The sequence below is a fragment of the Sturnira hondurensis genome, unplaced genomic scaffold, assembly GCF_014824575.4.
Source record: "Sturnira hondurensis isolate 20B ecotype Veracruz unplaced genomic scaffold, ASM1482457v3 Scaffold0020374, whole genome shotgun sequence".
Classification (NCBI taxonomy): domain Eukaryota; kingdom Metazoa; phylum Chordata; class Mammalia; order Chiroptera; family Phyllostomidae; genus Sturnira; species Sturnira hondurensis.
In genome coordinates, this window is record NW_028093005.1 from 477,318 (window position 1) to 491,220 (window position 13,903).

The 13,903-nt window shown below is 55.2% G+C and overlaps 1 protein-coding gene across 5 annotated transcripts in view; it reads right to left on the reverse strand.

Moving 5' to 3' along the window:
• ATP2A3 (ATPase sarcoplasmic/endoplasmic reticulum Ca2+ transporting 3) overlaps positions 1 to 13,903 on the reverse strand; it is a 35,790-nt gene that overhangs the window by 9,124 nt on the left and 12,763 nt on the right. For 4 of the 5 annotated variants that reach the window (XR_005064099.1, XM_037029624.1, XM_037029623.1 and 1 more), the window contains exons 7-17: positions 13,761 to 13,846; positions 11,752 to 12,216; positions 10,066 to 10,154; positions 9,821 to 9,923; positions 8,416 to 8,547; positions 7,917 to 8,042; positions 6,547 to 6,765; positions 6,100 to 6,435; positions 1,863 to 2,083; positions 754 to 956; positions 72 to 157 (exon numbers count right to left, since the gene is read on the reverse strand). Coding sequence is in view for 4 of the 5 variants with exons in the window: in XM_037029624.1 (XP_036885519.1) it covers positions 72 to 157; positions 754 to 956; positions 1,863 to 2,083; positions 6,100 to 6,435; positions 6,547 to 6,765; positions 7,917 to 8,042; positions 8,416 to 8,547; positions 9,821 to 9,923; positions 10,066 to 10,154; positions 11,752 to 12,216; positions 13,761 to 13,846 (2,066 nt within the window). In the remaining variant the exon portion in view is untranslated. The remainder of the gene's footprint in view (positions 1 to 71; positions 158 to 753; positions 957 to 1,862; positions 2,084 to 6,099; positions 6,436 to 6,546; positions 6,766 to 7,916; positions 8,043 to 8,415; positions 8,548 to 9,820; positions 9,924 to 10,065; positions 10,155 to 11,751; positions 12,217 to 13,760; positions 13,847 to 13,903) is intronic. The other variant, XM_037029627.1, reaches the window with a different exon arrangement.

Consider the following 13,903-nt stretch of genomic DNA (forward strand, 5'->3'; position numbering starts at 1 on the left):
GGACCCTTTCCCCTGACATTCCACGTCGGCTGAAACAACCCCACCAGGCTCCCTGACCAGTCCATGCTCACCAGCTGGTAGAAGGTGATGCGCGGTCCCTCAGGATCATACAGGAACCACCAGGTGGCAGCAGCCACCGTGGCCAGGCCCACGTACACTGCAGGGAGGGCAGGAGGAAACCAGCTACAAGAGGCAGCTGTGGTTCTCTGGCATCCACTTCCCCTGCCTAACAGTTCCCTGAATTTCTGTCGGGAAACCGCCCTCTTCCTCTCTAGGCCGTATGTGCCAGTGGTGGGCCCTGACTGGCAATCAGCATATCACACCCTGGCCATAGTGACTGGCTAAGAGATAAGCAGATAACCCAATCTGGGCCAATGAGAACAGGCCTGCCACTTTCATCACACGAAGAGGGAGTGGTATGATAATAGGCCTTTTCTTCTGCTGAATTTGGGGTTATAATGGAGTAAGCAGGAGGGCTGGAGCTGCAACAGCCATTCTGCCACCACAGGAGGCATCTACCTGAGCACGGAGCTGAGGCAGAGCCAAAACATGTCAGTGCTGCTGTCTGAGGCCCAGATCCAGCCATGCCTGAGGCACGCATGATCTAGCCTTCTTAATCGATGATCCCACACCATTTCTTTTGGCATAAGCCAGACTGAGTCATACTCTCTGCAATTTGAAAGCCTAACTGATACAGGATCTCAGGAAACTCCACTGAGGGCTGCCCAGCCGCCCTGTCCACTCTCAGCTTACCTCCAATAGCCAGATAGCGAAAGAAGAGCCAACCACTGATGAGGGCCTCACGAGGGTTGCGGGGCAGCTTCTCCATGATGTCCAGGTCCGGTGGGTTGAAGCCCAGGGCCGTGGCAGGCAGGCCATCTGTCACCAGGTTGACCCAAAGCAGCTGCACAGGGATCAGGGCTTCGGGCAGGCCCAGAATTGCCGTGAGGAAGATGCTGGAACCAGAGTCATAGGCTCCAGTCCCCGCAAATGGAGGATCCATCCAGCTCCTGCTCTGCTCAGCAGCTCTGCCTCGGTCTGCTAGTCCTGATGTGTGTGCATGAGCGAGAGGGCTGTGTGCACAGCTCTGCCTCACACCCAGCCACCCCTGCCTCCCCAGCCCCAGCTCTGGAGCCTGGACACACCTGCTCTCCAGGCCTCTCCTGTGTAGGATGCAGCCCTTTCTAGGGCTTACACATGTGGGTGGTGCATGCCCAAGCACATACATACTTGTTCACAGACATGAGCAAAAACCTTGCACAGGCCACACAATTCCACAAACACAGGCCAGCACCTGTACACTTGCCCCAACATGCAGAGATGCAGAATTCACATGTGTCCAGGCAAACACGTGCTTACCACCCCCCATAACCATCTCTTACATGTGAACGTATGTGTGTTTAAAATTACACACCTGCACAAATCCTCTGTGCTTGTACTCAAGCCCAAGGATGCAACAGAAGACACATACCCACCCACACACTCTTCTCACTCAGGCACATATAGCATGTACATGTACACTGTGTGCACACTGCACGGACACACATGCACACATACTACCCACCCAAAGGCGGGGCTAGTTCTCCCACCATGGGTGACTCTGAAAGTGGGAAGATTAGGGCTGAAGGGATGATAAGGGCCTTTGCAGGAGTCTCCTTAGGGACTGAGGTTCATCAGGCCCTCGAGAAAGACAAGGCACACCTGTCCTGGCCCACCCGAGGTGGGGCTCTGTAAGGTCCCAGGCAGGCCAAGTCACCTGTCCCTCCGTCCCCACAGCCCCACCCCAGGAACAGGCATTTCCCTGATCTCAGAGATTCGGAGCTGGTCCAGAGGGCTGTGTGGGGAAAGACACAGGGCCTCACCAGACGACCTCGCCAACATTCGAGGAGATGAGGTAGCGGATGAATTGCTTCATGTTGCTGTAGATGGCCCGGCCTTCTTCCACTGCAGCCACAATGGAGGCGAAGTTGTCATCTGACAGCACCATCTCTGCTGCTGACTTGGCCACAGCTGTGCCAGAGCCCATGGCGATACCAATCTCGGCTTTCTTTAGGGCTGGGGCGTCATTCACCCCATCTCCAGTCTGCAGGCCAAGCGAGGTGGGTTCACACCTGAGAAAGCTCCCTTCTACCTCCCCAGCACCCCTCAACCCAGCCTATCCCCAAGCGTGGGGATGTGCCAAAGGAAGCAGACAGCTGGACGGAATAAATGGTGAGGTCAAGAGCTTAGAAACTGGGCTGGGGATGAGGCTAAAGGGAAGGCAAGGGGTGTAGGCAAGGACAAAGTTGGGGAGCAGAGAAGATGAAGAGGTGGGAATGGGCATGAGGGTGGGTGAGCAATGAAGGCGGGGATGGAATTTAATTTGGATGTAGAGTTAACATGAAATTGATGTAAAGGACAAAGTTAAGGTCAAGTCAGGAATGAGGTCAAGGTTGTGGCCTAGGTTAAAAACTAGGTAAGTATTGAACTCAAGACAAAATTGGAGCCCAGGTGAAGGTCAGGTCAAGACTAGACTGGGGACCCTGGCTGGTGTGGCTCTGTGGATTGAGTACCGGTCTGCAAACCAAAGAGTTGCAGGTTCAATTCCCCATCAGGGCACATGCCTGGGTTGAAGGCCAGATCCCCAGTAGGGGGCATGCGAGAGGCAAACCACACATTGATGTTTCTCCCCCTCTCTTTCTCCCTCCCTTCCCCTCTTTCCAAAAATAGATAAATAAAATCTTTAAAAAAAAAGACTAGACTCAGGCTCAAGACTAAAAATGAGATTAAGGTAGATGTCAAGTCAAAGTCAGAGGCCAAATCAAGGCTCTGGTCAATATAAGGAGTGATGTCATGGGCAAAGTTGGAGTCCAGGCCAAGGAAAGGTTAGAAGCCAGATCAAAGTCGAGGTCAACATAAAGCATTAGGTTGGGGGAATGAAGACCAATGTCAGGGACCAGGTAAGGGTCCAAATCAAAACTAAAATCCATATCAAGATTGAGCTAAAAGTTAAGATTCATATCAAGATGATTAAGATCAAGGTCAAGGACCTTCTTTGAGAAGGTCAAACACAAGATCAAGAACAAGGTGCCAAGGTTGGTGCCCAGTTCACTATCCACATTCAGGCTGAGCCAGAGGTCAGCATTAAAGTGCAGGTAGCCCTGGCTGGTGTGGCTCAGTGGATTGAGTGCTGGCCTGTGAACCCAAGGGTCACTGGTTCCGGGTCCCAGTCAGGACACAAACATGGGTTGTGGGCCAGGTCCCCAGTAGGGGGTGTGTGAGAGGCAACCACATATTGATGTTTCTCTCCTCTTACTCTTCTCCCTTCCCCTCTGTCTAAAAATAGATAGAATCTTTAAAAAACAAAAACAAAAAACAAAGTAAAGGACTAGGTTAGACTAAAGGTCAAAATTAGTAATAGAGGCCAGGTCAGGGGTGAGGTCTAGGTCAAAAATGAGATCAGTACTTCCAGCCAAGATGGAGGCATAGGTGGAAACACTGTGCGTCCTTGCACAACCAAGTTTAAAGACAACAAACTTTTAATAACAAAAATGCAACCAAACACAGAAAATTGAACTATACGGAAGTCCGACAACAATGAAACATTCAGCCAGACTGGTAAGAGGGGCAGAGCCAGCGGCAGAGCGGGGTCGGGCAGGAAAGATCTGCTGGACCGACCCAGGCACGCAGGCAGCCAATGGCTGATCCCAGGTGTGGGGCTGCAACGGGAAGACCCAGTGAGGGCTCAAGGCAGCAGGTTGGCCTCGGTCACACATTCGTGTGCAGATAAACCAAGCGAAGGAGCGAACAGTAAGATGAACTGCACAGGCCCCAGCAGCGGGAAGCAGCGGAGGGGACTGCCATTGCCCCTCCTGGACCCTGCCCTCCCATACAGGGTCACAATCCAGCAACTGGGTCCCCCTGCCCTGGCGAACACCTAGGGCTCTGCCCCTCATACGTGACAGGCGGGAACAGACTAAAACATTATGGCTCAAGAACTCAAAGCCCCAGAGCCAATAACTCTAAGTGACCAAGAAATAGCCAACATATCAGATGCACAGTTCAAAATACTGGTGATCAGGATGCTCACAGAACTGGTTGATTTTAGTCACAAATTAGAGGAACAAATGAAGGCTAAACTAATTGAAATGAAGGGAAATGCACAGGAAACCAATAGTGATAGAAAGGAAACTGGGATTCAAATCAAGGGAGTGGACCAGAAGGAAGAAAAAAATGACCAAACAGAAAAGTATAAAGAAACAAGAATTCAAAAAAATGAGGAGAGGCTTAGGAACCTCCAGGGTATCTTTAAACATTCCAACATCCGAATTATAGGGGTCCCAGAAGGGGAAGAGGAACAGCCATGAGTGGAAAATTTATTTGAACAAATAATAAAGGAGAACTTCCCCAATCTGGCAAAGGAAATAGACTTCCAGGAAATCCAGGAAGCTCAGAGAGTCCCAAAGAAGTTGGACCTAAGGAGGAACACAACAAGGCACATCATAATTACATTAGCCAAGATTAAAATGAAGGGGAGAATCCTAGAAGCAGCAAGAGATAAGGGGACAGTCACCTCCTACAAAGTTCTGAAGTTCCCATCAGACTGTCAGCAGATTTCTCAAAAGAGACCTTACAGGCAAGAAGGGGCTGGAAAGAAGTATTCTAAGTCATAAAATCCAAAGACCTACATCCAAGATTGCTCTATCCAGCAAAGCTTTCATTTAGAATGGAAGGGCAGATGAAGTGCTTCTCAGATAAGTTCAAATTCAAGGAGTTCATCATCACCAAGCCCTTATTATATAAAATGTTAAAGGGACTTATCTAAGAAAAAGAAGATAAAAAATATGAACAGTGAAAGGACAGCAAACTCAGTTATTAACAACCACACCTAAAACAAAAGCAAACTAAGAGGACAGCTAGATCAGGAGTGGAACCATAGAAATGGAGATCACATGGAGGGTTAGCAACAGGGGAGTGGGAGGAGGAGAAGGGGGGAGAAGGTACAGAGAATAAGTAGCATAGATGATAGGTAGAAAATAGACAGGGGGTAGAGCAAGAATAGTAGGGGAAATATAGAATCTAAAGAACTTGTGACACAGGGACATAAACTAAAGGGGGGGATGGGGCAAGGGGGTATGCAGGGTGGAGGGGAATGAGGGGGGAAATAGGACAACTGTAATGGCATAATCAATAAAATATATATTTTAAAAAGTGAGATCAGTGTTGATGAATAGGTCAGCAATTAAGAATGAAATGTAAATGAACAACAATAAAATAATTTTAAAAAATAAAAAAATAAAAATTTTAAAAATAAACAAACAAACAAACAAACAAAAAGAATGAGACAGAACAAAAATGACCCAAACCAAATGTTCATCCGCCCTCAGGTGACTGAACGCACTGTGGCGTACTCGCGCAAAGGCACGCTGCCCAACTATCAAAAAAGCCATCACTGCGGCTGGTACCTGCAGCCACACGGGAAACTCTCATAAAGAAACCAGGCACCAAAGAGTGTGCTCTGTACGATTCCATTCACTGATAATCTAGGACAGGCAAATTACTTTCGGTGGAGAAAATCAGAGCAGCGGCTCCCTCGTGGAGAGGGCCTGAGGGGCAGGGGCAAGAGGGAGATCTGTGGCTGAGGAGACTGCTCCTGACCCTGATGAGGGTTTGAGTGACGCAGGGATGTCATTGGACAGAAGTCTTCAAATGAATGGCATGCTAAAAACGTGTGCATTTCATTGCATGTAAGTTTTACCTCAAAAAGGAGGAAAACACCGCTCTGTAGAGTTTGCATTCTAAAGTCCATGAGGGGGAGTGTCCTGATGCCTACAACTTCAAAATGCATTTGAGAAAAGACGACTTCAGGACGGACAGACGGATAGGAATATGATGGAGCAATCGTGACAAACTGTTATTTGCCGAATCTAAATGGTGGGTATATAGGCACTTGCTATACAGTTATTTCAATTTTTCTTTGTGTTTGAGACGTCTTGTAACAAAGCGTTGGAAACATAAGGGGAAGCAGAGGCAGGGGCTCACGGGCGGCCCTTCCCAAGCCCGTGGCAAGTGCTCCCGGCACCTCCCCACAGCCCCCGGGCTCCCACCTCGTGGCCTCACCATGGCAGTGATCTCGTTGAAGGACTGCAGGTTCTCCACGATGCGGGACTTGTGCGCAGGTTCCACACGGGCAAAGCAGCGGGCCGTGCGACAGGCGTGGCGCTGCTGCTCGGGGCTGAGGTCATCGAACTCGCGGCCTGTGTAGGCCATGCCCGCCACGTCCTCCGTGTCCTTGAAGATGCCAAGCCGACGGCAGATAGCCACAGCCGTGCCTTTGTTGTCCCCCGTGATCATGACCACACGGATGCCTGCCTGGCGGCAGCGCACAATACAGGCAGCCACCTCAGGCCGCGGAGGGTCCAACATGCCCACGCAGCCCACGAAAGTCAGGTTGGTCTGCAGGGAGGGGCAGATGCAAGCAGGGCTCGAGCCCATCCTCAACTCGCTGCCTCCCCAGCAGCCGCAGGCGACCCGTGCTCCCAGCCCTGGGGCCGCCCGGGCACCCACCTCGTACTGTACGAACTTGCTGCAGTCGTCCAGCTGCATGTCCTCCTTCCTTGGGGGCGCATCCCGGGTGGCCAGTGCCAGGCAGCGTAGTGTGTCTGAGCCCGAGCCCCAGTCTCGGATCTTGGCTAGGATCTGCTCCCTGGAGGTGGCGTTCAGGGGCACCGTGCGGCTCCCAACTCGGACTGAGCTACAGCGTTCAATCACACTCTCAGGAGCTCCCTGCAGCGTCGGGGGCGGGGGGCAATTCTGTCAGTCAGGACTTCTCCCCTACCTCCTGTCCAGTTGAGGAAACTGAGGCCCAGATATGAAGAAAGGCCACCCAAGGGCACACACATCAAGGCATGGACCAGATCCATTGTTTGAAAGCTCAGAGTGGTAACCAAGTGGGTCTCACTGTGAGAAAACCCAAAGAAAATGGGGGGGGCGGGTTCTGGTTAGCCAGGGGGGTGGCATCTTCCCCCCACCAGCCTGTACTGAGAAGACCTCTGCAGCATTTTAGGGGTGGGAGTGGGGGTGGCAGCCCTCCTGCAGGTCCTGCCTGCCTGCCTGCCAGCCTGGTGCTACCAGGAACCCAATTCCATACAGGGCTCAGCAGCAGGAGGCAGGCTGGGTCCTACCTGGGCACCCGAAATAGAGCCATGCTCCCATGCTCAGAGTGAGGTGGGTGTGGCTCTGGGAAGGTGATCTTGGGGTGGCAGGCTCCTCAGGGACCTTGAGGTGTCACCTTGGCCTTCACCCCGCACCTGGGCATAATCTTTGCACATTGCATCAGTGCCCGCTCTTTCCCCAGAAGGCACTGCTGAGTTTGCAAAACAGCCCAAGCTCCTCATACAGGAGCCTGTCATTCCACTGCGGGGTGGAGTTAGGGCCATGATTCCTACTCCAAAGCAGCAACAGCGGGTGCTGTGGGCAGAGGTCTGGATGGGGCCGGTCCCTTCCCTCTCTGGGAAGGAACACAAAGCACCCAAGATGGCACCGACCACCTTAGCACCCCCAGTCGGAGGCAAAGGGCTTCTGACACCTTCTAGCCTACACCTGCTATTCAGATGGGAGGCCGAGACCCACAGAGGAGCACGGGGTGACCCCAAGATCATGCAGTGAGGCAGTGCCTCTCAGCCCAGAGTTGGGACCGCGGCAGGGGGCAGGCCTCTCAGCTCCTGTCCTTGGCTTTACCTCCACCAGGTCTGGATCCTGCTCCTGGTCCCTGGGGCAGGCTGACCTCCCCTGTTCTGGACTCACTGCTTTCACAGTGGGCCTTAGTGTCTAACAGCTGCAGTCTCTGGCTCTTCTGAGGACTGGGGACCAGGGACCCCAGGGACCCCAGGGACCCCAGCTGTACAGAGGCCCCAGGCCAGTCAGGCAGGTCCCACCTTCACAAACATCTTGCTGCCCTGGGCAGCCAGCCCCGGGCGGGTCGGCGTGCAGTACACTGACATAGACTTCCGGTCTCGGGAGAACTCCAGGGTGAACTCCTTCCGCATCAGCTGGTTGATGACCTGTGGGTCCCAGTGGGTCAGGGCAGAGCCAGGGACTGTCACTGCTTTCCCCCAGCCACTCAGCCCTGTAAAGAGCCTCCTGCTCCCTGTGGGATGGAGTCTCTCCTCTAACCCTGGTGTTGAGGCCTCCACCTCCCTCTCCAGCCCCAGAGATGCCCAAAGTTGCTAATTCCTGACCACACCGTGCACTTCCCAGCTCCAAGTCTTTGACTACACTCAGTCTTTCCCTCTCTTTTCCTCCTAGCCAAGCATCACCAGGGTCTGAGGTCCTTCCTTCAGAAGCCTCCCAAGGCTTCGTTCTCCTCTCTCCCTTCTCCAAGTGCCCCCAAAGGCCCAGCCATGTGATCTGGGCCTAAGCCCCCACCCTGCTCACCGCATTGCAGGCTCCAGCTCGCTCTACCCGGGACAGGGTCTGCAGGCTGGTGTCGAACACGTTCATCTTCTCCACCAGGCAGATCAGGGCCGTCTCCGTGGCCTCTCCCACCTTCTCATACACACCCTTGGCCTGGTGGGGCCCAGGGCACAGGAAGTGAGGGGCAGAGTGGCCCCCAGAGGGGTCCCAGCCTCACCTCCCACTCACTCCCTGACCCCTGGAGCTCCCTTTGCCAGTTACCTGCAGCCCCTTCGGCACCAGACCTGCGGGCCTTTCCCAGCACAGCCAACCTGGGGTCTGGGTGGTGTCTGGCACTGACTCGCCCCTTCTGTTCCACCCTCCCTTCCCCAGACACCAACGGCCACACACCCTCCCTGCCTCTGCCTCGCCCTTTGCTGCTCCTCAGGCCCCTCCCCCAGATCCCTTCCTCATTCTACACTCCGCTGTCTGGATTCTGCTCCTTCCCTCCTACCTTCTCTCCCTGAGGTCTCAAGCGCCCCCCGCCCCCACCACCTTTCGCGTGCTCAGGACTGCCAGTGCCCAGCCAGCGGGGCCCTCTCTCCTGAGCTCCCAGCCCACCTGTCTGATTGCTGCCTGTGGGACTTTGCTCTCTGGGAACCTGCAGACCACCTCTCCTCTCCTTATATTTGCCACTTCAGTGACAGACCCAGCCAGCAGAGCAACCAGAGGCTACCCTGCCCTCTACCCTCCTTTTCACCTGACCAGTTACCAAGCCTCAGAATTTTGGCTCCTTAAGTTTCTCTCCAATCCACACCTTCTCCCACCTTCCCGAGGCCCCAGCCAGTACCCCTCTGACCTGGGTGACCACGTACAGCTCCCGGCTCTTGTCTTGCCTTGCCCGTTCCATCCTCCACACAGGAGCCCCGGTGATATTTGTCAGTGTAAATCTGACCATGTCACTCCCTTGCTTAAAACCCTTCAGTGGCTATCTGCTGGCCTCAGCTTGGCATTGGGCCTGACCTGGTGTGGCCACACCCTTCCCCTCAGACAGGAGCACCCTCCTGCACGCTCCACTCCACTGCTCCAGCCACAGGGAAGGGCATTCCCACCTACATCGCACCAGGCTGGTACGGGCTATTGGCCTCCTCTGGCCTGTGAATGCCCTCCCTAGTCCTGCCCCCCAAGGCACCCCTGGCCCTTCAGCCCCTTACATTTCAGTCCCCCACAGTCCCAGAGCCCCAGGACAGGGTTCCAAATTCAGTCAAGAAAGCGGGAGGGTGGAAATAGGGGGAAGGGTGGTAGTGGGAGGAGGGGACAGGGGTGGCAGTGCTCCTGGGGTGTGCCACTCCAGAAGGGCGGGTACCACCCATCCTGGGAGTTTGAGACTCTGGGAGGAGGGTCTGCCTTGGGAGCTTGGATATAGGGAGATCATAAAGGGGCCCACCTCGTTGTAGTCCAGTGCAGAGTCGTTGCACAGGGCACAGATGGTCGCCAGCTCCACCAGCCCATCGAACTGCCCACAGCTCACGGGCTGCTCTCCCTGCAGCCTGAAGAGCCAGGCGGTCAGTACAAGGGCCTTGGCCCCGCCCCCAGGAGCCAGGGCCAATCGACAACTCTCAGAGCCATCCTACATAGCCCTACCCACCAAGAAACCCCGCCCACCAGTGACCCCCTCACCCCTGCACTCACACTTGGCCCTCTGGGGTGTAGGTGGTGCCAGAGATGGTGAACTCATGCAAACGGCAGGCACCAGCTTCTGCCTCGGCTACCACGAACATCTGGGGATGGGGAGCACAGGGGCATGCTGAGGGGCACCCTCACCTCCCTCTTCCCTGGGCAGCAAGTCTGAATAAAGCCTGACCCCAGGCTGGGGTCCAGTGGGCCTCTGGAGCCACCAGCCTTCCTTCTCAGGGGGCCACGAAGGTGCAGTGGAAGAGTACAGAGTCCAGGCCGAGGCAAGACCCCTCTGCTCTGCCCAGGTGTGTGCAGTTCGGACTCGTCTGTTTGCTCTAGACCCCCGAGGGGTTTACAGCAGACTCTTCAACGTCCTGGGGACAGCTTTGAACTTGACAGAGCCCTGAGCTGCAGCGGGAAGCCTGGGTCCTTGCCCCATCTTGCAGGGTAACCCCTAACTGAGCACCTGAGCTCATTTCTCCACTGGTGACTCGCGGAGAAAGTGGGATCAGCATCCTGCTGCCCCTCCTTTCCCTTCAAGGGGACGAGTTCCTGGCCTCCAAGGGAGGAAATCACACCTTATTCTGGGGCACAGACCCCTGGTGCCCAAAGGTATTCGCCAACAGTGAGCTCTTGTCTGCAGGACCTGCTGGATCACCCAGCCCCCACCTATGTATCTCACAGGTCGGGGGCCTCCCCTCCCGGGCAGCCCATCTCCTGTCTGTTAGCTCTGCCAGGGAGACCATTCTTCCTTCCTGGCAACTGCCTCTTGCACATTCCCAAACCAATGGCCAGCCCAGCACCCAGCAGGTGCTCAATAAATGTCCCTCCCTTCACACTCTCCTCCCTGCTTCAGGGGACAGCCCTCTGGCTGCACAGGCCAAGAAGTCAGGTTTCTGAACCCACCCTGCAGCACGTGAGACCTTTACAACTTCCCTACCTGTGCTTTCCAGTCTTTACTTCAGTCAAGAGCCACTCTGCTCAAACAAAGCCCTACTTAGGATTTTAGCAGGTCAGGGGCTGCAGAGCCGCCAAGCTGATGGTGCCCCCTCTCCTGCGGCAGCCTCTGATGGGCTTTGATGGGCTCAGATACAGAGCCTGGGTTTCCAAGGCCCAGTGGGCAGATTGTGGGAGCCGGGGTGGAACAGGAGCGAGGCGGGGAATCTCAATGAGTGGGAAATACACAACCTTCACCAACACCCCACCCGCCCCTCTGCCCTTGGGCCTGCTGGAGTCCCAGCCAGAATTCCTGAAACATGTGGGCAGCGGGCCCAGGATCTGGGATCCAGTACAGGGAATAAATAATTCCTGCCCTGGCTCCTCCTAGGTCACTGGAGCTGGCATATCTGATGACAGGCATTGACTGGAAAGTCATGGTAGCGCAGGACAAAACCTGGGTCCTGGCCCGGCTGGCTCAGATGCCTCAAGGCGGTACTTGAGCCCTCTCCTGTATCCTTTAGGGTTACCTGGCAGGGCTTACACATCCAAACTTCAGATGAGGAAACTGAGGTTCACAGATGGGCAATGGCCGCCAGGACCCTACAGTGACCCCCAAGTCTCAGTGACACATGCCCAGCCTCTGCTGCTCTGCCCCGTGAACACCTCAGCAAGGAGCCAGGGTGAGACCCAGAGGAGGGAGCCCAGCTGGCTGGGCATCACACAGCGACCCTGTGGAACCCCGAGCCGCCCGTGGACACTCACCCGGCAGACGGACATCTGATTGGTGGTGAGCGTGCCTGTCTTGTCGGAGCAGATGACCGAGGTGCAGCCCAGGGTCTCCACGGAGGGCAGGCTGCGCACGATGGCGTTCTTGCGTGCCATGCGCCGTGTGCCCAGCGCCAGGCACGTCGTGATGACAGCGGGGAGGCCCTCAGGGATGGCGGCCACAGCCAGGGCCACGGCAATCTTGAAGTAGTACACGGCGCCTCGGAGCCAGGAGCCGCCGTGTGCGGGGTCGGCAAAGTGACCGATGTTGATGACCCACACGGCCACGCAGATCACAGAGATGGCGCGGGACAGCTGCCGCCCAAACTCATCCAGTTTCTGCTGCAGTGGCGTCCGCTCTGGCTCCACGGCCGCCATCTGGCTCCGGATCTTACCCAGCTCTGTGTGCAGGCCTGTGGCCACTGCCACGCCCACTGCCTTGCCCGATGCGATGTTGGTGCCCTGTCCGAGGGGAAGAGCTGTTTACCACCTGGGCAGAGGCCTGCACTCCTGGCTCCTTCAGGCCAGTGTAGGGCTCTTGTCCCCCTGCCTGGCTCTTTTCCTCTGTGTCGCTTACTGCTCCTGGACTCCTGCAGCTCCGTGGCATGGAGGTATTGCTCTCACCCCCATGACAGTACCAGCTCTATGAAGGCAGGGACTTGGTCCAGCGCCATGTCCCTAGTGCCCAGCACCAGGCCAATATTGACAGTATCATCAACCAGCACCACACAGCACTAACACGGCAAAACACGCTCTATAAACAAAGCAGCCATGCAGGAATGTGACTGACTGTAATCCCAGGTCACTGTAAACCACCCGTAAATATTTACTGAAGAATCCAGGAAACTTGACCTTAAGTCCATCTACTCCCAAGGTCCCAGTAAAGTCCCAGGCAGCCAGGATTTAAGGGCCGGTATAAGGGCTGACCAGCCTCAAGCCTCCATGTCCTCTTCTGAAAAACGGTCCAACAGAGGCCCGAGACACAGCTGCTGGGCGGAGGCTAATTACTCAGTGCCCCCTCAGAAGGGCGCGCTGTGCTGGGGTGGGGGAGAGGGTGGGTGCTGGTGGCAGCCTCAGCTTCTCTTCCACCCGATGGTGTGGCTCCTGCCCCCACTATGGAGCCCTCAGCTACGGAGATGGCCTGCAGTTAGCCAGAGCCTCCTCCTTAAAAAGCTCCTTAGTGACAGCTGCTGATTCCTAAACATGCCCCCCAGAGTCCCCTCCCTGCCCTCCCCAAGGCTTCCCTGTGTCGGGGCAGGGCACTGTCCTCTGGAAGAGCTCTGGGTGAATACTGTTTTCTCCACTCCCGTTCACTGCTGGAGGGGTTCTCTGGCCTGTTACAGCTCGGTGCTCTGGGCCACTGCCAGTGACCTGAGCCGTCCCAAGCGCAGCTTCCATGCTCGGCGTCAGGCTGCTCCCCAGCTGCCTGTGAGCATCGCCAGTCAAGCCCCTCTGAGGCCTCAGGGCACTCCCACCGGGCTGTTCCCGTCACTCTCCCTGGAAACAGCTGGGGGAGCCTGGAGGAGTGACCTGGGGGTGGTTTTCCCATTGGAGAAATGGACTGCTCCTGCCATCCTTCACCACTGTAGCAACCCTCTTCCCTCCAGAAGATTCTCCGTTCAGTGACCACAGGGAAACTCTACTCCTCCCCAGATTAAGGTAGGACAAGCAGGTGAGAGCAAAAGGTCTGGAGTCAGAATGTCTAAATTCACATCCCAGCTCTGGCACTCAGCGGCTCTGTGGTGGTGGGCCACTTACATAACATCTCTGTGCCTGTTTCCTTGCTGGAAAATGCAGTTCACGACAAGATCACTTATTTCAAAGGCATTGTGAGGATTAAATCAGTCAGGACAGGCACAGCCTTTCCTAAACACAAGCTATCATTTTACTCAAGTTCGTATGTATTGTCGATAATCGATGAGGTTCTTCCCTATAAGGCTTTAACAGACTCATCTCAGTGTTTTTCTGTTCGTTCCCACTGTCCAGGCCAAGGCCCAGGGACTTACAGAAAACAGCATGTTCTTCTTGTCCTGGTTCACAGCTCTGGGGTCTGGAATGGCATCTGTGTGCTTGGTCACGGACACCGATTCGCCTAGTCGTGGGGTCAGAAATAAGAAGACCACATAAAGACACCCCATGTCCTGACCCA